General features: G+C 41.2%; 1 protein-coding gene across 4 annotated transcripts in view; it reads left to right on the top strand.

The window, feature by feature from the left end:
• The window catches only part of orc5 (origin recognition complex, subunit 5), a 108,212-nt gene that overhangs the window by 6,832 nt on the left and 75,743 nt on the right, over positions 1–25,637 (top strand). For 3 of the 4 annotated variants that reach the window (XM_072562700.1, XM_072562698.1, XM_072562699.1), the window contains exon 4: positions 17,143–17,346. The exons of the other annotated variant lie outside the window; for it this stretch is intronic. In XM_072562700.1, the coding sequence (XP_072418801.1) occupies positions 17,143–17,346 (204 nt within the window). The remainder of the gene's footprint in view (positions 1–17,142; positions 17,347–25,637) is intronic. 4 annotated transcript variants of the gene reach the window in all.

The raw sequence follows: 25,637 nt of genomic DNA, 5'->3' as shown, positions 1-25,637 counted from the left end.
TCTATGCACCGACCCAAAGCCATCCTTCTAAGCCTCCCACTCTGGCCAACACGGGACATCTGAGGTAGCTACTGTGTGTGTGTTAAGAGCATCCCATCTGGGAATGGCAACAAATAAAGCATCTACTGATTGGGGGAGTGGATAACATACAGTCCCATTACTGTGCATACGCATATGAGTCTTATAAAACAAATTGTCCTCTAGGCCGAATACCACGATGGCGGCTGTGGTGCTGTACACTGCGAGTATAGTTGTCAGGCTCTTTGAGGGGACCATCATATACAGTCACTTATATGGAGTCAGTTGTTTTGTCTTTGGACTTTGACTGCTATTGGCATTCGTAGGAACACCTGGTAAGGCCCTTTCCATCTTTGTCCAAGCTTAGGGTGGTCCCAGTTTTTGGTCAGCACAAACTCTCCTGTCTGCAGGCTGGGAAGTTCATTTGGGTTGTTGAAGTTCTGGTTCACAATTGTGGTGATCCAAAAGGCATTCCTGACCTGTGAGTGTAGGAACTTTAAAGACTAGATTAGCTGCTGAAAGTGTGCCTGCATTTCCTCTCCCTTCATCCTTACATCTGTGTGGGTGGGTGATATTGTCTGCATCCCAAAGGGTCCTACTGGGTCGGCTGTAGATTATCTCAGCTGCTGACAGCCCAGTGGTCGTGTGTGGGGTAATCCTCATATGATGCAGGACCAAAGGCAAGACCTTCAACCAGGTTAGGCCCGTTTCACATGTCAGCTTAGTCAATGTGGTTTTAAGGGTTCTGTCATTTCCGCCACCTCCAAACAGACCCCACCACCAAGGATATATTTCCCTCCCTCCCCTATCAGCGTTCCGGAAAGGCCACTCCTTCCGCGACTCCCTCGTCAGGTCCGCGCCCCCCCCACCCCCCGCCAACCAACCCAACCTCCACTCCCAGCACCTTCCCCTGCAACCGCAAGAAATGCAAAACTTGTGCCTACACCTCCCCCCTCAATTCCCTCCAAGGCCCCAAGGGATCCTTCCATATCCGTCACAAATTCACCTGTACCTCCACACACATCATTTACTGCATCCGCTGCACCCGATATGGGGAGACAGGCTGCCTACTTGCGGAACATTTCAGTGAACATCTCCTGGACACCCGTACCAACCGACCCAACCGCCCCGTGGCTGAACACTTTAACTTCCCCCCCTCCCATTCCGCCAAGGACATGAAGGTTCTTGGTCTCCTCCATCGCCAGACCATGGCAACACGACGCCTGGAGGAAGAGTGCCTCATCTTCCACCTAGGAACCCTCCAACCACAAGGGATGAATGCAGATTTCTCCATCTTCCTCATTTCCCCTCCCCCCACCTTTTCTCAGTCCCAACCCTCGGACTCAGCACCGCATTCTTGACCTGTAATCTTCTTCCCATCCTCTCCGCCCCCACCCCCTTTCCGGCCTATCACCCTCAACTTAACCTCCTTCCACCTATTGCATTCCCAACGCCCCTCCCTCAAGTCCCTCCTCCCTACCTTTTATCTTAGCCTGCTTGGCACACCGTTGTCATTCCTGAAGAAGGGCTTATGCCCGAAACGTCGATTCTCCTGCTCCTTGGATGCTGCCTGACCCGCTGTGCTTTTCCAGCAACACATTTTTCAGCTCTGATCTCCAGCATCTGCAGTCCTCACTTTCTCCTTTTCTGAATTAGGGGCAGCCACTTGTAAATGCTGCACTGTTTTCAGTTGGGCGTCTGCCAATTAAAAGTGGACTGAATTGTGAGTCCTTGCCGCACTCTTGGCGGCTCGGTCAGCTCTGGCATTGCCATAGCTGACATCTGTATTGTCCGTGACATGGGCAATACACTTGATTTTGGCCAATTGCTTGGGGAAGAGGATGGCCTTAAAGAGATTTTGGACTTAGGGTTGAGGGAGGCTGCTTCCAATGTGTCTGTGAGGGTTATGATTGCATATCCTGAAAAGAGGCACTCCTAAGGGTGATATTGATGAGCTACCAACCATGAAGAGTCAGGCTGGGAAGGTTGCTAATGTAGTGAGCTTGCCCCCTGCTGTACCATTTCATGCTTGACCATAGTCTGTTTAGGGTCCCTAGTGCTATGCCATTGTAATAGGGCATTAAACTGGGACGAGGGATCCCTGGCATTATAAAGCATGCAAAGTCGAGTCAAATGAACCCTGAACAAGGAAACATGTCGCTTTATACAGGTCAGTTGGTAATGCTTACAGGTACCCCATACAACCTTTCCAAACTCCACACCCCCCCCCCAACACCACCACCGAGAGTTAAATTTGATAATAGCAGTAGAGCAGTAGTAAATGGCTGCCCGAATGAATTGTGGATTACAATGGATAGTAATCCTGATTATTGCCCATTTCCAGAATATTCAGCTTCTTGGAGAAAGGCAGTATAGTTTAACCTTTTAACATTACATTAATGTCCAGAAAGAGAGTACAATTTAATCTTTTAACATTACAATAATCAAAGTGATCATACTTCATCTAATACATAAATATATTGAGACATTTGAAAAGCAAACATGAGAATTGCAAAATCATGATGTGATTTAAGAAATTAACTAAAACTTGAATAAATTTTTATACTCTACATTCTAAGCTCAGGAACTAATACATTTTCTCGAATGGCAATTGTCATGCTGAGTTTTTAACATGACTGCAGATTTCAAATAATTTTTATAATGAGATAGTTAAAAGTTGCTGGGGGTCCAAGATGGCGGCAATCTGAAATGTCTGCTTTGCTGAGCTCTGCATCACAACTCAAGCTAAGTGGTACCTTAACCCTTACCAGTTAAGCCATTTCAGTAAAATTCGACATCAAAAGTGTTAGAACCTTTAATAATCCTGTTTAGCTGTGGGAAATGATTAAGACTTTGATTAAAGAGAAGTTGGACCCAATCTCAGCCATGCGTCAGAAACATGAGTAGCAGCTTGAATGCCTCGGAAAGAGAACAGGGGAGATCGAATGCTGGACCACAGCATCAGAGACTGCGATTGATTCCTTGAATGAGTGGATCCAGGCACTCGAAAAATAGGTCCGTACCTTAACGGAACAAGTCAACGACCTCAAAATTAATGATAGGAGAAGAACGTCAGTGTCATTGGGCTGTTGGAGGGAGTGGAAGGTGTTTAGCCGGTGAGATTTTGTTTTAAAGTTGGCTGCCCCAATTCTTTCATTTAAAGGCTGAAGTGGGCTGGGTGAAGATCGCAGTGCACAAGTCAGGGTCTGACCAGCGCCCTCACCCGGCCCTCCCCCCACAGTTACGGGGACAAGCGGAGAGTTATAGAAGCCTCCTGAATGCAGGGGAGGGATCCACAGGGCTTAAATTACAAGGGCTTCAGGATTATGTTTTTCCAGGACTTTTTTGTGGTGGTGATTCAGAAAAAGAAGTCCTTTGATGATATTAAGAGAAGACTGGGGGACCTTGGGATTCATAATTCTGTAAGGTATCCAGCAGATCTTTGCTTTACTTACAATGGGCCTGCACGTTAATTTGACTCTTCAGCGAAAGTGAAAAAGTTTCTGGACACTTCAACATAGGCAGGATGGTTTAATGTACCTGGACAAGAATGATATTTTTTCCCTTTTCTTAAATTGTTGTTGGATTTTTTTCTAATATTAATCGGCGTCAATGTGTAGTTGGGGAGGTGTGGAGTACTTCCAACTTTTGTTAATGTTGCTATTTTCTTTTTGTTTGAGTTTATGGTGTGGCTCAAGCTGGAAGAGCTTTTGAAGCTGGATGTGGGATGTTTAAGTGCCCCCGTGGTAGTAAATTCCCTCATTGAGTGCCTTTTGGTACTCTGTATTACTGGTTTTAATTTTTGTAGTTCTTAGGCTCTATGAATTCTTTTTCGTTGCTGCTCAGAATTTGTAAGTTGAGTTCTTCCTCTTGGGAGTTCAAATGTTGTTGCAGAGTGTTATGGCTAGTAGTGTGCTTAAATGGTGTACCTGGAACATTAAGGGAATCCATTTGCCAGTTAAGAGGAAAATATATGCTCTAGCCTTTAAAAGGAGAGGGTGTTAAATGCTCTATTGCAGGAGACGCACATTAATAATAGAGTGTTTGAAATTGCAGCCGGGTGGATTTGATCGGGTGTATTTCTTGTCTTTTAATACAAGAAGTAGGGGAATGACCATACTTGTTAGGAAGAACCTTTTGTTTAAACTACTAAGTCATATTAAAGAGTAAGGGCAGTTTGTAGTCCTTAAGGTCTTGACATATGGGGAAGTGTATGGTCTTTTGAATGTTTATTGTCCCTTGGCGTATCCCCTTAAATTCCTAACAGATGCATTTTCTAAACTGAGTACCCTTGTATCGTTGCATGTTATTATAGGGGGAGATTTTAACTGTCTTATGGATCCCTCAGTGGATAGAATGACCAAAGGTCCCCTGATACTTTTCTTGCAATCTAAGCAACTAGTCGACTTGTGTGTGGATTTAGGGCTGGTTGTTGCCTGGAGGTGGCTCCACCCCACGGGTAGGGACTTTGTTCATTCTAATCCGCACAATGTCATACTAGGATTGATCTCTTCCTAACCCCCGGGGCATTCTTGGATTCGGTAGCGTCCTGCACAATTGGCAATATTACTATTTCTGATCACGCAACAGTATACTTGTTTAAGATAAAGGGCAGTATAACAGGTGTGCAGCACTGGCGAATGGATCCCTTTATTCTTAAGAACAGTAAGCTCATTAAGTACTTCTCTTAAGGTTTTCTTAGCCATTAATTCAGGTGTGGCCATTAAACCCATCTATTCTCTAGGAAACTTGTTTGCGTTTGGGGGATAATTATTTCTTCCTCTACCAGTCGGAAGCGACAGAAGGGAGAGCAGCAGTGTTTGTTCGAGGCATAACTGAAGGCAGCAGAAAAGGCATATTTTAATAGACCACCGGCAGGTAAGCTGCAGTGGGTTACACTACTTCGGTCTACCTTGAATTCCATGCTCTTACAGATAGATAGGAAGGAACTTGCTTTTGCAAAAGCAAGGTTATTTGAGCATGGTGTTAGGCCAGGCAGGTACCTGACATATCTTGCACCGCCACCACCGCCAATCCATTACCTCAATCAGGGAAGGGACTGGGACTCTTACCTGCAATTCTAAAAAGATCAATGCTGCATTTCAGAGATTTTACTCCAAATTATATAAATCTGAACATTGTGAGGACGGGTGGGTTAAGATGGAGTCTTTTTTTTAAAGTCTATATTAGAGTGGTGCTGGAAAATCACAGCTGGTCAGGTGACATCGGGAATTCCTGATGAAACGTCTTTGCCTGAAACGACGATTTTCCTGCTCCTTGGATGCTGCCTTACTGGCTGTGATTTTCCAGCACCACTCTAATGTAGACTCTGATTTCCAGCATCTGCTGTCCTCACTTTTGCCTTTTTTTTAAGTGTCTGGATCTTACAGGTGTACCTCTGAGCAGGCATCTTTCCTTAACGCTCCTTGTTAAGGAGGTTGTGAAGCAGCTTCAAAGCAGAAAGGCACCTGGCCGTGACGGTTGTCATGGTGAATTCTACAAAGGGTTTATAAATATATTGTCAGAACTAATGCTTAACATTTACAATTACTCATATAGTCACAATTGCCTTCCGCCATGCTTAAGAGAGGCTAACATCTCTCATACCCTTAAAGGGAAGATCCGAAAAGATTGTGCTTCCTACAGGCCCATGTCACTTTTGAACTCTGATTTTAAAATCTTGTGCAAGACTCTGGCATTAAGGTTAGAAACTGTTATGTCTTCCATAGTTAAGGAGGACCAAATGTGTTTTATAAAGGGCTGCAGCTCCTCCAATAATGTCAAGAGGTTACTTAATATGATTTGAAGGGTGTCAGCAACAATCTGCAGGTATTAGTGATCTCCTAGATACAGAGAAGGCATTTGATTGGGTTGAGTGGCCATATCACTTTTTATACTCCTGGAATGGTTTGGCTTAGGTGAAGCCTTTACAGAGTAACCTCAATTATCCGATTGAGATGGGCTGGTACTATTGTGTTCGGATAATCGAGTATTCAGTTAATTAAATGCCTTTCCTGTGGGGCTTGGAGGTTTTTAAGTCTGCTCCCCTTCCAGGAGATGAGACAGTAGCACAGACTGGACATCAAGAACAAGACTGCTGCTGCTGGGGGATGAGTCTCCAAGTAGCATGTGACACACACACACGGGATGAGTCTCCAACTAGCATGTCACACTCACACTCACACACACTCACACACAACATTCTGCCAGGTCCTTACAGGACAATGTAGGAGAGATTATCTGGGAAGGGGTGTTAGGGTACAACTCCAGGAAAAGTCTGGAGAGGGATGGCGGGCAGTCACTCATTTGGAAATGGTGCCTGTTTAATCACTGTAAACAAAAGATGCAATCAGTGTTGGAAACACGCCTTTGATGTACTGTTTTTATTGGGAACTCGAGATCTCCTTTGCATAATGTGTTACTTGGATAATTGATACTCGGATAGTCGAGGTTCCTCTGTATTAGGTGAGTAAGGGTCCTTTATAGCGATCTTTTGGCCACGGTTCTCACCAATGGTGGGGGATCCAGTAATTTTAATATTTGTAGGGACAGTCAACAAGATTGTCCCCTTTCACCATTGCTTTTTACATTGGTGATTGAGCCACTGGCAGAGGCTATATGTAGGGATCCCAGCATAGTTGCTGCAAAAGTGAGATCAAAATCACATAAGATCATGTTGTATGCAGATGATGTTTTTATGTTTTTGTCGAATCCTGTGGTTTCGGTACCTCATCTGATACAATATATTGATTCATTTGGCGCCTTTTTGGGTTATAAGATTAATTTTTCTAAATCGGAGGCTAATGTGGGTCTTGGAAGGATACCTGATGCCAAGGGTGAATTGCCATTTTCCTTTAAATGGCCGCAGGGAAGTTTTCTGTATTTAGGTATTTTTGTTACTCCCATCTTTGATCAGTTATATAAGGCTAATTTTGTTCACTTGTTTGACAGAACTAAGCAAGACCTTCCAAGATAGGAGGCACTTGCAATATCTTGGTTAGGTCGAATAGCCCTTATTAAAATGAATGTCCTTCCTCATTTGTTATACCTTATGCGAATGCTTCCTTTGATCTTTCCTAGGTAAATATTTTATTTGGCATCACAGGCAGCCCTGTATCAATCTATCCAAATTACAACTGCCTCATAGATGGGGGAGGGGGAGGGGGGGGGAATGGATCTCCTGAATGTTAAAAACACCAATTAAGCTCCCTTTTATCTTTTGAGTGGCTGGGCCTGTGAGGACCTGGCATCAATATGGTTAGATATTGAGGCTTCTCAGTCAAAATGCTCCTATATTATTTTGCCTCAGAACAGCAAACTGAGAATAGTTACGGGATACTGTTGTAATCCAATAATTATTAATACCATAAAAATGTGGAGGACAATGTGGTAGAGTGAGGGCAATTTATCCAAAATGGCTTTTCTCACCCCTATAACAGGTATGCTGGGTTTTAAGCTGGGGATAATGGATCCTGGGTTTAAACTCTACACAGCTGGGACGTTTCCTGTTTGGATGACTTATTTAAGAGAGAAAAAATGATGTTCTTTGATCAAATAACTAGTCAGTATGGATTATCTAGTAGAGATCTTTATTGTTTTTTCCAGATTATGAATTTTATTCAAAAAGGAACTATAATTTTAACCGATTCTTATGGATCCAATATAGAGAAGAGGGTGCTTTATTCTAAAAGCAGTCTCTCCATTAACAATCTTTATCATCTGTTGGGGTGTGGCCCCTCAGATGAGATTGAGCAGGTTTGGGAGAGAGAATTGGGGTTTGGGACATCCTCTGAGACATGGGAGGACATTTGTGAAAACATGAGGAAGATTTAAAAATGTTAGAGGACCCATGCCATAAAGTTAAAAATTCTTCATAGGACCCATCAGGCGCCAAATCTCCTCAAAATTTAAGGCGGACGTAGCCTCAGCATATCCCAAGTGTAAAATAAGTACGGTATTCTCAATCATTGTTTGTGGTCCTGCCACAGGCTTCGTACATACTGGAGTGCTGTGGTGGGAGTAACAGAGGGGATCTTGGGGACCGAAGTTAAGATGGATCCAGGATTTCTTCTCCTAGGCCGGCCCAATTTAGGTTTTTTAGGTGCTGATAGAGAACAAAAACTTGTTAATATCCTCACTTTCTGCACGGTTTGTGAAGGTTTGTAGCTCAGGTTGAGGCTTAGGGTGTAGGTTTGCTCACTGAGCTGTAGGTTTGGTATGCAGACGTTTCATTACCTGGCTAGGTACCATCAGTGGCGACCTCCAAGTGAAGCGAAGCTGTTGTCTCCTGCTTTCTATTTATATGTTTGTCCTGGATAGGGTTCCTGGGGTTTGTGGTGATGTCATTTCCTGTTCGTTTTATGAGGGGTTGATAGATGGTATCTAGATCTATGTGTTTGTTTATGGCATTGTGGTTGGAGTGCCAGGCCTCTAGGAATTCTCTGGCATGTCTTTGCTTAGCCTGTCCCAGGATAGATGTGTTGTCTCAGTCAAAATGGAGTTTTTTTCCCTCCGTGTGTCGGGCTACAAAGGAGAGAGGGTCGTGTCTTTTTGTGGCTAGCTGGTGTTTGTGTATCCTGGTGACTAACTTTCTTCTTGTTTGTCCTATGTAGTGTTTGTGGCAGTCCTTGCATGGAATTTTGGAGATGACGTTGGTTTTGTCCATGGGCTGTACTGGGTCTTTTAAGTTTGTTAGTTTTTGTTTGGGAGTGTTGGTGGGTTTATGTGCTACTAGGACTCCGAGAGGTCTTAGTAGTCTGGCTGTCATTTCTGAAACTTCTTTAATGTATGGTAAGGTGGTTAGGGTTTCTGGCTGTGTTTGGTCTGCTTGTCATGGTTTGTTCTTGAGGAATCTGCGGACTGTATTTTTTGAGTATCCATTCTTCTTGAATACGTTGTATAGCTGGTTCTCCTCTGTTTTCCAAAGTTTGTCTGTGCTGCAGTGTGTGGTGGCTCGTTCTGATGCAGCTTCGTTTGTGTGTGTTGGGATTGTTGTTGGTGTAGTTAAGTATTTGATCAGTGTTTGTCGGTTTTCTGTATTCGCAGGTTTGTAGTTCTCTGTTGTCCTTTCTTTTGACTGTGACGTCCAGGAATGCGAGTTTGTTGTCGGTTTCTTCCTCCTTGGTGAACTTTATGCCTGTGAGGGTGTTGTTGATGATGTTAAATGTCTCTTCTATTTTGTTTTGTTTTGTGATGACAAAGGTGTCATCTATGTAGCGGACCCAGATTTTTGGTTTGATGGTTGGTAGGGCTGTTTGTTCTAGTCTTTGCATTACTGCTTCTGCTATGAATCCTGATAGCTGAGATCCCATGGGTGTGCCGTTGGTTTGTTTGTAGATTATGTTGTTGAAGGTGAAGTGAGTGGTGAGGCACAGGTCCACTAGCTTCATGATGTTTTTGTTGGTAATGTGATTGGGGTGTGTTTGATGGTCTCTTCTAAAAGTGTGGTAAGTGTTTCCTTTGCCAGGTCGATGTTGATGGAGGTGAATAGTGCTGTTACGTCGAATGAGATCTAACAAACTTAAAAGACCCAGTACAATCCATGGACAAAACCAACGTCATCTACAAAATTCCATGCAAGGACTGCCACAAACACTATGTAGGACAAACAGGAAGAAAGTTAGCCACCAGGATACACGAACACCAGCTCGCCACAAAAAGACACTAACCTCTCTCCCTTGTAGCCCTACACACGGATGAAAAAAACCCACCATTTCAACTAGGACAACACATCTATCCTGGGACAGGCTAAGCAGACATGCCAGAGAATTCCTAGAGGCCTGGCACTCCAACCACAACGCCATAAACAAACACACAGATCTAGATACCATCTATCAACCCCTCATAAAACGAACAGGAAATGACATCACCACAAACCCCAGGAACCCTATCCAGGACAAACATATAAATAGAAAGCAGGAGACAACAGCTTCATTTCACTTGGAGGTCGCCACTGATAATGTTACCTAGCCAGGTAATGAAACGTCTGCATACCAAACCTACAGCTTAGTGAGCAAACCTACAACCTAATCCTCACTTTCTCTGTGAAGAAAAATATCCTGATGTGTTGGGTGTCTGAAAACCCTCTGGGTCTGTTGGGTTGGCGTAAGTTAGTCATGGAGCACATCCCTCTGGATTTTTTTCACAAATATGATGCACTAAAAATCTGAATTTTTATAAGATATGGCAGTCCTTTTTGGATTACTTTGATGCAGACTTGCCTGCCACTCTAATTAGGGCTTTTGTATAGCCATGACGATTTGAGTTAACAAATCTGGTACTCTGAGAGGAAGAATTTTGAATAAATGAGTAATATTTGACACTTTCTAAGATCAAGAGCTATTCTTTCATTACGCTGATCTGTTCAAATTATTTTTTTTTATTTGTTTGTTTATTTTGTTTTATATCCAGGTGTATAGCTCTGTTCTGTTTATATTGTTCCATTATTTTTCCTTCTTTATTAAGTAGCGTTGTTGGTTTATCGGAATTTTATTTTAAAAACTTCTTCAATAAAAATATTTTTTTTTGAAAAAAGTGAATTTGCTGTTTTTCTCCAGCAGAGATCTGAACATTGATTGTTTTGCTAGTATAGCCCTTTGAGAGATGGGCAAAATATTTTTGCTGTCTTGATCTCAAAACTGTCTTGTCTCTTTTTATATAATAAAGCCCACTTCCTACTGACTGACTGTGAGATAAACTAACAAGTATTGAAAGGTTTGACCCATTTTTCTCACCTGAAAGAATGATGACTAAAAAGCAGTTGTTTGAAATCTGAATGGAGGTGATATGGACAATGATTCTAATTTATTTGCTAAATAAAGAAGACCTAATAAGTTGCAAAAGGCATTTATAAATCTTGTCTGACTGGAATAGATTTATTGTGCCATGTGTTTCCCTTTTTATGTATATTGCTATAGAAATTAGGAAGAGTTTTTCTTTGAGTAAAGTTATTTCATTTAGATTTAATTGTGATTATTTGAACTTTCTGCTATTTCCTCATTGCATGCAGTGTTCCATTTGCAAGTCATATTGTTTCTCTAGAAGATATTTGAGCTATGATATCTTTCTGCACTGTACAACAAAGTCAGAATCGGTGTCTGTAAGGATCAGCATAAGTGCTCACTTGTTTGCTCAAGCTATCACAAATGTATGCAAGTATGTTAAATATCACATCACCCAAGTATGGAAGCTGTGTAAGTTTAGGTACAGCCATTTGTATAATATGCACTGGCCAGTTTGACTGGGATCTTAATGAATGAACTGTAGTTGGCATTTGGCTGATGCGACTTGTACTGTCTGATGCACAGATGAAGTAGGTATGTGAAGCTGTGTCACCATAATATCTTGAGTGATCCTTGAGAAACACTTGGATTTAATGGTACCTTTTCATGTTGACGGGAAACCCCCAAGTACTTTACAGCCAAGTATTTTTACTCCTGTAATATTGGAAACATGGCAGCCAATTTTTGAATTGCAGGCTCCTAGAAGAGTACTGTGCTAATGGCCAGAGAATCTTTTTGTAATGTTTATTTCAATGGTAAATATTGGTTAAGATGCCAGTGTTAAGTTAGAGCCATTCTTCAGAATTGAGATGGGAAATTTGCATTGCCTGAGAGGGTAGACTGGCCCTGTATTTAAAGCCAGCACACCTGGAAGCAGTACCTCCTTATTGTCACATTGGAACCTTAGAGTTAACTTTCATGCTTAAATCCTAGGTGTAACTTTTGAATTCGCAATCTTGAGGTGAGTACTAGCAACTGAATCATGGCTTACAGTGTTGTGCAGTGGTCAATATATTCCTTTTGTTTGTTTTGAAAGTCTTATTTGCAGCATAAATAAGAGGGTTTTCATAATCTTCTAACTCACTCACTAGTAACCCAAAAGTCCCCTGCAGCCGAGAGAGAGAGACACACAGAATTTGAATACCAAAGCTGCAATATAAGGATGATTTCAAACCAAACCACTCATAACATATCTTCTGACTCCATTGGGAGATCCACTATTGGATTTAATATATATAAATTGATGGTACAAGCAAATGATGGTCTTACCATTGTGACCACTGAATGAGCGTTTTCACCTGATGAAGGAGCAGTGCTACAAAAGCACTGTCATGTAACTTCCTGGTGGCACAGTTTTTTCTGGCAAAGTGGCCATAAGCATCAGTTGGTTGAGCAGGGTTGTTTGGCTTTATTGCCTGTCTCTTCTTGAGTTATGTCCATGGACTTGGAGTAGACTTTTATGGTGTCCATGCCTTTAATAGTGGTTGGGCAATGCAGGAATTAGACTGCACTATTATTTTCCCAGTGTTTTTAGTTTGAATTTTTGTTGGTTTTTAGTTTTGTGCTTTTGGTTTTGGCTACTGAGCCCCTTTTTAAGGATTGAACGCCCTTTTTAATCTGTATAATTTGGTCTAGTTTGGCTTAAGTAGCAGTTCCCACTATCACTGCATGTTTGTAACAACATAACTAAAAGTTTTACATTTTTTTAAATACAAGATAAGTAGGACTGCTAATTCTTTACAAAGTATTTTTGTTTTAATGTTTCAGTCCATTCTAAAAATACATTTGAGGTCTGATTATACATATCATAGTGTTACTTAGAACACAAATGTTACATCGTAGTCACTGTTATTTGGTAAAAGTATTATGTGATGAAACTGATCCATTTCCTGTTATAAGTGGCATCTATGACCTTGCAAAGTATTATTAATATTGTTGCTCATGGAATGCATTTTGTTTTCTTTGGGTGAAAATTGAGAAATTATGTAATTAAAGATGTACTTCTGAAACTAATACTTTGAAGCTAGATTGAATTTTGGATTTTTGAATAGGTTAAGTGAGTGAACAAAGATCTAACAAATTACATACAGTCCTATTATGCATGTTTCATCAATACAAATTGGCTGTAACGCAATTGAATAGATGAATGCTGTTTATGAAATGTAAACTTTTGCATACAGGTTTTGGCTATCAGGTGATTTCATCCCCAATGCTTTAAGTGTTGCGGTGCATGGAAGAATATAATGCTTTATGCCGTCAGAGTCTCTGCGTTGGCATCACATGTCCAGTTAACTTGTGTGCTTTGTTGTGAAATGCTTTTTTTAAAATTGATTTTTCTCCAAACAATGATAGCAAAACAAGGTGCAATCTTAAGCAGTAAACAAAACCCCCAATCACCCTTCCCCATAGCACGTATCTCCCCCAAAAATGTAAAGAAAACAATGATAAGCAACCGTAATAAATTATACAAAACACAATATAATGCAGATATCCTACTGCTGGTTTAATTTATTAATAAAAGAAAAAGGGAAAAAACATTGCCACAACGGAAGATACGTCCATCTGGAACAGTTAAAAAGAGACAACACCCTCAGCATATGAAAGAAAACTGTTCCAAATTTTTGTAAATTTGTTAGAGGAGCCAGATAAGGATAATCTAATCTTTTCTAATTTAAGAAAGTATAACACATCTCTAACCTAGTGTGTATGAGGAGGTGGAATTAGGAATTTCCATTTGAACAATATCAGTCTTCTGGCCAATTGGGTAGTGAATGCTACCATGTCTTTTTTAGAGGAAGAAAGATTAGGTAAAGAGGATGACACCCTAAACAAAGCGTGAATAGCATTAGGAATAAGATTTTCACCAGATACCTTAGATCAGGTGGCAAAAATATCAGATCAATATCTACTTGAAAGAAGGGCTAAGCCAAATGATGAGCATATAATTTGCTTGGGTTTGTTGACACTGATCACAGGAGAGAGATACCTCCTCAAGTATTTTTGCAAGTCGACTTTGGTGTAGTGGGCACGATGTAGAATCTTGTTTTGAATAAAACAATGTTTTGCACAGTGCACCCTTTGTAAAATCGCATCCCACACATCACCTGGAATTACCTCTTCCAGATCTGCCTCCCAGATAGCTTTAATAAAATCAAGAGAATCTGAGCATACTTTATGAATGTTTGAATAAATAGCTGAAATAGCTCCCTTTAATGAAGAAAGCAGTCCTAGAAAGATGTCAAACTTAGGAAAGATAGGGAAAACCTGAAATAAACTATGGACAAAACTGCAAACTTGGAACCCACTAAATAAGTGCCTTTTCAACGTCTTATCTAATTGTTGATAAGATGCAAAAACGTCATCAGCATGTAAGTCTTTCACAGTTTTATTTCTAACTTAGTCAAACCAGAAAAGGCACTATCCACTAAAGATGGGGGGGAAAATATGATTCGCCACCCAACAGTGCCTTAGTAGAAAATGACTGAAAGCCAAATTGGTGTTTAAATTGAAACTAAATTTTAAGACTGGACAAAACAATTACATTATTCGTGTAAATAGAGGTTGAAGAAAGGAGAGGTGAACGCAATAAAGCCTTCAATATTACTGGAAGGGTGGAATTTGCCTCAATAGTCAACCAATTTGGGAGAGCATCAAGGTTCTTATATAGGAGCCAATAGTTCAAATTTCTAGTGTTTTTGAGATGATTTGAAGTGGAGAGTGAGGGTGGTGAAGAGCCCTTTGACTCCCACTATAAAAAAACCTCTGCACAGCTGATCCACAACAAATTATTGCTGTGGGTGAATTTGAAACAAGAAATGAAGACTATGAAGTCCAGGATGCAGCACATCATGCGATTTTTACTTTTCTTTTATCTTCTATCCTGAGGGAAGTTGAGATGGAGTTGTAGCTCTTAGACAATGATAACAATGCAGAACGCAGCAGGATAGCAGTTTGTGAAATAAAGTCTGCCTTGGCATTTTATGACCAGCTTTTTAAAAGAAGAAATATGGCAAAGCAGCAAAAACAAGATGCTTTTTTTTAAGCCAACTCACAAAAACCAGCCAGAAGGCATTGAACCACAGCCATCCACTTCTGGATTAACTTTTTTTTTGTCCTAACCCTGAAACCACAACTGTGCCTGAAAGTAATTTAATGATGACCCTCAGCCCGTCTTAGTAACGCTGTAATCTCAAAACCAGCCCCCTCCCCCAATCAAGTTATCTTCAAGTTTTTTTCAAGGTAAAGTGTTAAATTTACTGTACTATTTCATTTAAGTATGAAATTAACGTTTATTTAAACTATGCTAACCTTTGTGTTACTATGTATGTTTCGATTTTGAGTAATATTTTTGGTCTGCCCCAACCCTATATTTGTTTTCATAAGCCGTTATTTTTATTGCGTGATTTTTCTATAGTGCAAGGTTGCACAAGATTGCAACTACTGTGTTATAGCAGAAAAGACTGTATAATGTAGGTAATTGGCACACAATTAAAAGGAATTATTATCTAAGTAATAGATTACAGATTTCTGGGTGCCCAAGTAGCCAGGTACAGTAATTAATTAAGAAAGCTAATAGGATGTTACTGTTTATTTTGAGGAGAATTGAATACAAAAATCCAGAGGTTATACTTCACTCATACAGGCCACTGGTTGGATAGAGCTCTCAAGGATAGTGGAATCAAGGGTTATGGAGATGAGGCAGGAACAGGATACTGATTAAGGATGATCAGTCATGATCATATTGAATGGTGTTGCAGGCTCGAAGGGCAGAATGGCCTACTCCTGCACCTATTCTTTATTGGTAAGACAACATCTAGAGTGATGTTCCAAATTCTTTCCTCAATTTTTTTTTCTGGAAGTTCAGCATTTTGTTTGCAAGGGAAGATAATTTGCATAAAACTAGTGGGCAAAGCCGTCTTTGATTCACTCCTTTTGAAAGGACTTCATTTTGCAGGAAACAGAATCCAATTGATCATTTATAGTAGGTTGAGCACCAAAGTAGGTAAAAACAATGACTGCAGATGCTGGAAACCAGATTCTGGATTAGTGGTGCTGGAAGAGCACAGCAGTTCAGGCAGCATCAAACGATCAGCGAAGTAGATTGGCAAATGAAAGTTAATTTTCAGATGAGAGCTGTTTTTATTGCCTGAAAGTATTGTACTGAAATTATTTGCTGGTTTCTATCTATAACATACTACTTAAAAGAAATTAGATGTTAGTTACTGCTTGGTTGTCTAGATGCAGACTTTTTGTTTGGTTTAGGTCATTAGCCATTATATTCCAAGCATTGGAATTTCCTTTTAAACAGGTTCATCAGTGAGAAAATGGGATAACAATAGACATACAGCATGGAAACGGCCCTTTGATCCAACTTATCCATGCTGACCAGACATCCCAATCTGACCTAATCCCATTTGCTGACATTTGGTCTATATTCCTATAAACTCTTCCTATTCGTATATCTATCCAGTTGCCTTTTTAAAATATTATTGTATCTGCCACTATCACTCCACACTTTCTTACATTTAATTACTTGTTGCACCTGCAGGCTAACTTTCTGCTTCATGCACAAGAACAATCAGATCCCTTTTTTTTGGGAGTTTCTTTTTTGTGTGTGGAGGAGCCAGTGTTGGACTGGGGTGGACAAAGTTTAAAAATCACACAACACCAAGTTATGGTTCAACAGGTTTATTTAGAAGTATTAGCTTTTGGAGTGCTGCTCCTTCATCCCAGGTAGCTGTGGAGATCATAAGACACAGAATTTATAGCAAAAGATCATAGTGTCGTGCAACTGAAATGATATATTGAACAAACCTAGATTGGTGTTAAGTCAACCCATTTATTGTTAAGCAAATGCTTTTTTTTAGAGTGAGTTGCGGGTTTTGGTTCATTAATATGCAGGCAGTCAATCCATATAATATTCTGTAAATTCCTACTTTGGGAATAGAACTAGTCTCAGTCAAGATTGGGATACAAACAGACTCCAACCTCACACCTTTAATACATTGTTTGTGCTGAGATGTCACTTTTTAAATAAACTCTTGTCTTGAGAATGTGACTTGGAAAAAGTCCTGGGATTTACATATTAAAGAAAGATGGTGTTAGATTTGGAATGACAGTGACAATGAGGCTCAAATACTTTACATGGAGGGAAAAGGCCTATTAAAAGATCTTTTGATTGAATGCCCAATCTCCTAACTTGGTAAACTGGGTTGGTGTTGCAGATTGTTTGTAACTGAATTTGTAAAGGCAGAAAAAGATATTGTGATAAGACATGAGGAGTACTTGCAGCTTTTTTTCTGCTTGTGTTGTGGTTAATGTATTGTCTTTTGTCTCTTTGCAGTTTCCTCATGTGATTGTGAACTGTGTGGAATGTTTTTCTTCAAGGATGCTTTTTGAACAAATACTTAATCAGCTGCAGGGTCATTCGCTATCCTTCAAGAATGAATATACTTCATGTCTGCAGTCTAACACATTCAATGAATTTGTTCTACTTTATAAGCAATTGGTCCACAAGCAGAATTTGCACAATCAAACTGTCTACATTGTAAGTAAATGGTTATGAAATTACACAAACTTCTTTTTAAAATTAGCATTGAGAGTCATAGAACAACAAAGTGCAATACCAAATAGTTGGCTCTGGTTGATCAGCTCTGTGCTATACTGTTGAGGTTAGCTTGGTTGTGAATCAAAACTACTAATCTTATTAAAAGACAGGCTTCCTTTTCCACTCATGTTTCCTCTTACCAGATGTAGTTTCATGCTCTTCTAATATGCATTCCTCATCTTTTCTGAGTGTTGCAGGTGATTTATACCAAGGAGTTAATTGGAAGCTGATTCAAATTTTCCCTCACTTGCTGTCTACTCATCTGATTCAATCAAGGAGTCAAAGTACTGGTTTATCTTTTGCGTTCCTCATGGTATTTTATGAAGCTGTTGGTGTTAATTGCATCTGTTTGCCAGAGAGCTAACTCATTGCAGGTTTACAGAATTGATTGCGAGACTTTGTTGATCTTTGCAGATCAGTTTATTACTGAATTATTGAGAAATTCAATATTCGTTGTGTTTGGCAGCAGATGTTTTCACATCATAGAATATAGAGTTGCTTATTCAAAGAATAATTTGACATATCAAGAGAGAGTGAGACAAGGTTATTAATGTTTACTTCCCCCTCCAACTTAGATGTTTGTAAGGAAGGAGGTGCTTCCTGGTATCTAATCTGAATGTTTGTCTCTCTTTTTTTAAACCATGTCCACTTGGTTCCATTTGTTTCTAGTGATTCTATCCATTTCAGGTAAAACTTAATCTTAAAAACTAACATCTTTAATTCCCCCGAGGGGTTTCTCCAAAGGAAATGTCACTAAATATAAGGCATACCTAGTAATTGAAGATCATAATTTTAGATGTAACAACACTACAGGTCTTTCTCCTATAACGTGCATTTCGTCAATGTGACTTGGCTGTAATGCAGTTGAATTGGGGAATGATTTTTTTAAAAACGTGGATTCCTCTTGGCTATGATGCGATTTTAGAAGGCTGCACCTTAGATTAAATCTTCATTTTGGATGTGACCGGTTTATACTGGGAGAGAATGCCATCCAGAACCTACATGTCTAAAAATGAAGCACACTCTCCATATTTTAAGGTTGCAAAAGATCGTATGGCTGTTGTTGAGTGAGCCTTGAAAGGTTACCTTTAGTTCACTCTTTACATTTACTTCACAGCTAGCAGAAGAGGTTGGATAACTTTTTCTTTTAATGTTGATGTTTCAGAGGATGTTCTTAGAAATTGCAGGAGAAAAGCTTTGGATTTCAAGATTTTCCTTATTCTGGACAATGCACCAAACCATTCTCCCAGCATTGGTGAGCTTTCTGAAAACATCATAGTGCTATTGCTACCTCCATACATAACCTCTGTCGTCCAATCCATGGACCAGGGTGCAATAGCAGCTTTAAAAATATTATTTTAAGGCAAACATTCAGGAAGCTGATTGCAGCTACAGAGGGGGATAATGAGGACAGTGTTCTTTGATTTTGGAAGAGCTTTAACGTTAAGAATGCTATTGACATCATTTTGGAGGCCTGGAGTGATGTCAGTAAGGACTGCTTGAATGCAGTTTGGCAGAAGCTTCTCTCAGATTTTCTTCATGATTTTAAAGACGTTGAACCATCTGAGGTGCTTCCAGCAATCAAAGAACATTGTGTTGCTCTTGCAAAGCAAGTTGGATTTGAAGAAGTGGAGAATGAGGCTGTCTAGGAGCTGTTTGAGTTCCATCGTGAAGACCTCTCCACAGCTCATCTACAACAAATTGTTGTTGTGGGTGAAATTGAATGAAGCTAGAAATGAAGACCGTGAAGTCCAGAATGCAGCACCAAGTAAGATTTCCACTTTTGTCTTTTATCCTGAGGGAAGTTGAGAAGCCGTTGCAGCTCTTATTGTACATTGCAGAACGCAGCAGGATAGTAGTTTGTGGCATGGTCTTATGTGGCACCTAAAGAACAGTTCTTTATGAAAGAAGGAAGATGGCAAAGCAGCAAAAACTAGATGCTGTTTTTAAGCCAACCCCCAAGAAACAGTCTGGGAACAATGAACCACAACCATCCACTTCTGGACTAGATTTTTTTTTGTAACCCTGCACCCAGAACTGCACCTGAAAGTAATGCTGATGACGACCCTCAACCTTTGTCTTAATACAGTACTGTAACTTACTAAACTCAGAAGCCCCTTTATGTTACTTTCCAGTTTTTCAGGCTAAAGTGTTAAATTTATTGTATTATTTCATTAAAATATGATTTTAACATTTACTTAGACTGTGCTATCGTTTGTGTGAGAGTAACTACTGTTTTTGTTATGATTTTTGGTAGTCTGCCCAATACCCTGTTTTTCCCATAAGACCTGTTGTTTCTATTGCATGATTTTCTATAATGTGAGGTTGCACAAAAATGCATCTATCGCATTTTAGAAGAATAGACTGTACCTTTCTACCCTTGTTATGACACGGAAGTGAATCTTTTCTGTTAATTAAACCAAACATTCAGAAAAGCTTGCCTCGCCTAGTAATCTGTTAAAATGAGCGACAGAACTCTTAAATTCCACGATTTAAAGAAAATAATAATTTATTTTCTTATTCTATTAGCGAGTTTTGGAAAGATTATTCTTACTCTATATAAACATGAACATTAAACAAAAAGAAGCTATTCACAAATCTAAACCCCCCTTTCTCTGAACTGTTTATTCTCTGACTCCAACTCTATAACAATAAGACACTTAATAAAATTACATTAGCTTAATCTTATAATCACAGTCTTTGCCTTTTCTGTTGTCTTCACTTTTCCTGATCTCTCTGGGTGGTCATCTTTCTTTTTACAGTGAGTATGTTTCACATGAAAAGGTCCCTTTTGATAGTGTTTTCTAATTTCTTTGAGAGCAAGATGTTAGATGGGCAATTGGATCGCCAGCAGTTTCTCTCTCAACAGTACCTCTCTATTGCTCTGTGACCAGTTTTCAAAATGTCTGCATTCTTAAACCCTGAATATTGGATCATCTCATAGGTTCAATGTTGGCAAAACAATAAATTCAAACTCTGTTCAGTTTTAGTGTCCTGGGCATAATTTAATTTCAACTGGTTAAATTTGAATTCTTGTCAAAACAGCAACTAAAACTCTGGTATCCATTTCACAGCCATAGGTTGCATATTTTCAATTTTCCAGTCACTCTGGGACTGCCACCTAGTCATATACACAGGTGCTTGTACTCACTCAGTTCAGAATATCATTCTCTCTGAAAGGTACAGTACATGCCTTCAGCTTCATAACACCACTTTTCTTAAAAGGTAGGGATCAAAATTACATTTTCAAAATCTTACACAGTCTAGTAGTCTATTTTGATCATTTGTTAAAGTATGTAACCTAACGTTGGAAAGAAGCCTATTTTCTTTCATGAAAGAACTCCCTTGTTGGTCCCTTGGAATAAGGTCGATGCTTGCCATGGAGTCCCATGGAGAAGAAAGGGGTATAATCAGTGGAAGCTAAAGGAGGTGGAAAAGGGAATTGAAATAACTAACAGAGAAACGGCAAGTTTTAAAAAAAATTTCGAATCAATCATGTGATTGACCACAGACTGATTAGCAATGAGTGGTTGTGCAGCTTGAGTGGGCGGCATGGCAGTTAGCGCTGCTTCCTCTAAGCGCCAGAGACCTGGGTTCAATTCCCGCCTCAGGCGACTGTCTGTGTGGAGTTTGCACATTCTCCCAGTGTCTGCGTGGGTTTCCTCCGGGTGCTCCAGTTTCCTCCCACAATCCAAAAATGTGCACGTTAGGTGAATTGGCGAGGCTAAATTGCCCGTAGTGTTAGGTGAAAGGGTAAATGTAGGGGAATGGGTCTGGGTGATTTGCGCTTCGGTGGATCGGTGTGGACTTGTTGGGCCGAAGGGCCTGTTTCCACACTAAGTAATCTAAACCTTACTGCTATTGCACTTTCAGCTGCTTTAGTCTGCCTTGCCTGGTGAGGCAGCAGTGGACATTGTGAACACTGCCCTTGAACAGCTGGAAAAAGTGCAATCTTCAAGTAGGTTTTCAGAGTAACTTTTGAAATATTGTTGCTAGCTATCTTGTGACATTTCACTAATCAAGAACTGGGAGAGAGTGCACTTTGGAAAGTCAGTGTTAGGAGAAAGTGAGGACTGCAGATGCTGAAGTACAGAGTTGAAAAATGTGGTGCTGGAAAAACACAGCAGGCCAGGCAGCATCCGAGGAGCAGGAGAATCGACGTTTCGGGCATAAGCCCATCTTCAGGAATGAGGCTGGTGTGCCAGGCGGGCTGTGATAAAAGGTAGGGGGGGAAGGGAATTTGGGGGAGGGGCGCTGGGAATATGATAGGTGGAAGGAGGTGAGGGTGATAGGTCGGTGAGGGGGTGGGGGCGGAGAGGTCGGGAAGAAGATTGCAGGTCAGGAGGGCGGTGCTGAATCCGAGAGTTGGGACTCAGATAAGGTGGGGGGAGGGGAAATGAGGAAGATGGAGAAATTTACATTCGTCCCGTGTGGTTGGAGGATTCCTAGGTGAAAGATGAGGTGCTCTTCCTCCCTCCAGGCATCATGTGGCCAGGGTCTGGCGATGGAGGAGGCCAAGGACCTGCATGTCATTGGCGGAGTGGGAGGGGGAGCTAAAGTGTTAAGCCATGGGGCGGTTGGGTTGGTTGGCCAGGTGTCCCAGAGGTGTTCTCTGAAACGTTCAGCAAGTAGGCAGCCTGTCTCCCCAATGTAGAGGAGACCACATCGAGTGCAGCGGATACAGTAAATGACCCTTCAGAGAGAATGATATTCTGAACTGAGTGATTACAAGCACCTGTGTATATGACTAGGTGGCAGTCCCAGAGTGACTGGAAAATTGAAAATATGCAACCTTTGGCTGTGAAATGGATACCAGAGTTTTAGTTGCTGTTTTGACAAGAATTCAAATTTAACCAGTTGAAATTAAATTATGCCCAGGACACTAAAACTGAACAGAGTTTGAATTTATTGTTTTGCCAACATTGAACCTATGAGATGATCCAATATTCAGGGTTTAAGAATGCAGACATTTTGAAAACTGGTCACAGAACAATAGAGAGAGGTACTGTTGAGAGAGAAACTGCTGGAGATCCAATTGCCCATCTCACATCTTGCTCTCAAAGAAATTAGAAAACACTATCAAAAGGGACCTTTTCATGTGAAACATACTCACTGTAAAAAGAAAGATGACCACCCAGAGAGATCAGCAGTAGGAAAAGTGAAGACAACAGAAAAGGCAAAGACTGTGATTATAAGATTAAGCTAATGTAATTTTATTAAGTGTCTTATTGTTATAGAGTTGGAGTCAGAGAATAAACAGATCAGAGAAAGGGGGGTTTAGATTTGAGAATAGCTTCCACCCCGACCTCAAATTTACCTGGACCGTCTAAGACTCCTCCCTCCCCTTCCTACACCCCTCCATTTCTATCTCGGGCGACCGACTCAACACAGACATTTACTACAAACCGACCGACTTCCACAGCTACCTAGATTACACCTCCTCCCACCCTGCCCCCTGTAAAAATGCCATCCCATATTCCAAAATTCCTCCGGCTCTGCCACATCTGCTCCCAGGAGGACCAATTCCACTACCGAACAACTCAAATGGCCTCCTTCAAAGACCGCAAGTTCCCCTCCGACGTGGTCGACGACGCTCTCCACCACATCTCCTCCACTTCCCACACCTCCGCCCTTGAACCCCGCCCCTTCAATCGCCACCAGGACAGAACCCCACTGGTCCTCACCTTCCACCCCACCAACCTCCAGATACATCGTATCATCCTCTGTCATTTCCACCACCTCCAGACAGACCCCACCACCAGGGATATATTTCCCTCTCCACCCCTATCAGCATTCAGGAGAGACCACTCCCTCTGCGACTCCCTCGTCAGGTCCACACCTCCAACCAACCCAACCTCCATTCCCGGCACCTTCCCCTGCAACCACAAGAAGTGCAAAACTTGCGCCCACACCTCCCCCCAAGGCCCCAATGGATCCTTCTATATCCTTCGCAAATTCACCTGCACCTCCACACACATCATTTACTGTATCCGCTGCACCCGATGTGGTCTCCTCTACATTGGGGAGACAGGCTGCCTACTTGCTGAACGTTTCAGGGAACACCTCTGGGACACCCGCACCAACCAACCCAACCGCCCCGTGGCTCAACACTTTAGCTCCCCCTCCCACACTCCGCCAATGACATGCAGGTCCTTGGCCTCCTCCATCGCCAGACCCTGGCCACACGACGCCTGGAGGAAGAGCGCCTCATCTTCCGCCTAGGAACCCTCCAACCACACGTGATGAATGTAGATTTCTCCATCTTCCTCATTCCCCTTCTTCCCCCCCCCCCCCCCCCCCCCAACCTTATCTCAGTCCCAACCCTCGGATTCAGCACCGCTCTCTTGACCTGCAATCATCCTCCCGACCTCTCTGCCCCCACCCCCTCTCAGGCCTATCACTCTCACCCTCACCTCCTTCCACGTATTCCCAGTGCCCCTCCCCCCTACCTTTTATCCTAGCCTACTTGGCACACCAGCCTCATTCCTGAAGAAGGGCTTATGCCCGAAACGTCGATTCTTCTGCTCCTCGGATACTGCCTGGCCTGCTGTGTTTTTCCAGCACCACATTTTTCAAAGTCAGTGTTAGGAATTCTGATGCATTGGCATTGTTATTGACTGGGTCAGACCACTTAAAACATTCTTGAGCAGGCAGCCCAGACCATAACTTTGCAATTTGTTTCACTTAGTGTACAGTGAAAATTACCCGGATTAAGTTAGCAAGGTTGACTACCAGGTTTAAAAACAGACAAAATGTATTCACAAAATTACACAATGAAACTTGAACAGAATAAAGATCCCTACAGAACTCAGATTATCCAAAAGTAGACTTAAGTATGCTGTTCTGAATATGCACAACAGTCTCAATAAGCAAGCTCCCTTTAAAACACAGTACAAAAAAAGTCAGATGCTTACAGGTTGAAATTAGAAGGGCAGAGGAGAGTTTCCACACAGCTCACTGTTGAACTCCCAACCAGTTCTGAACTGAACTAAACTGCTCAGCTCAGCTAGACAGCTGACCATTTCCCCTTTCTTTATACAGGTCACTTCTAAAACATGACCACTTTGGCCTGAGGTCTCATCTGTTTACATATAAACAAAAGGGCTTCTCAAAACCCTTTAATCTCTGTACCAAACCAGACTAATCAAATAGAGCGTGGTCTATATTGCCCTTCTAAAAAAAATAAACCAGCTTTGTGACAGCATGTCCAGAGCAGCTTTGGTTTGAAAATAGTTGCCTCCATGCGTAAGTTACCTCCTTCTTGGAGAATGCTGGTGTTTATATGATGATCCATCCAATTGACACATACAGAATCTTCCATAGGCAGCACCGACTCTATGGATTAGGCATTCTTTGTTGGTGATAGGTCATCCAGATTTTGCAGCCACAGAGAAGACTCTAAGAGGATGGCGTAGTAGAAGTTTTTGAACAGTCTGTTTAAAGATGTTTTTACTTATCTCTGGAGCAGGTGAAATTTCATCTGGGCCTCCTGGCTCAGTGGTAAGGTGACTACTATTGTGTCACAACAGCCTTTGGCCCTTTCAGCTTGCTTTGCCATAAAATATGGCAAAGGTTGATCTGTTGTTGTCTCAGCTCCACTTTCCTGTCTTCTGTCATTCTTGACTCCCTTGTCTTTCAAAAATCTATCCAAATCTGCCTTGAATCAATGTCATGCTTCAACCTCCAGTGAGAAACTACTTCCACAGACTTTCAGTCCCTGTGGAAGAAAGAAATCTCCTCTCCTATTATAAAGGAGTGAGCTCTTCATTTTCAATTGTGTTCCCTACTTCCAGAGTCCACAAAACATTTACTTAGTGTCCACCCTTCTGAGCCCCATCGTCAAAGGTTTTTTTTTCTCAAAGTTGCAAATCCACACAGCTGCTGTAAAGCTCTGTGCTCATGCCAATGCATGGCTTGTACTTGCTATCTCAAGCAAAGTGACTCTTTCTTGAGTATGGGGTTACGTTTCTATTTTAGACTTCAGGAGCTTTTTTTCGGAATGTCAAGAATTTTTCAAACACTGTTAAGCAATGCTTCTTCTGTCGCACAGCTGCTTTTATCACCCGAGGAGGCAGGTGATGGGTTTCCTGGGACTTCTATGTGACTTTTGGGAACCAGTAGCTACTCCCAGTTAGGTACTGTTACAAAATTTTAAGCTAACCATAGGAAGAGTAGTATATGTTTATAAAAGTTTTTTAAATTGTGTGCTTTTGAATAAAATAACGGTGAAA

The sequence above is a fragment of the Chiloscyllium punctatum genome, chromosome 44 (genome assembly GCF_047496795.1).
Source record: "Chiloscyllium punctatum isolate Juve2018m chromosome 44, sChiPun1.3, whole genome shotgun sequence".
NCBI classification, from domain to species: Eukaryota; Metazoa; Chordata; class Chondrichthyes; order Orectolobiformes; family Hemiscylliidae; genus Chiloscyllium; species Chiloscyllium punctatum.
This window is presented reverse-complemented; position numbering and strand designations above follow the sequence as displayed.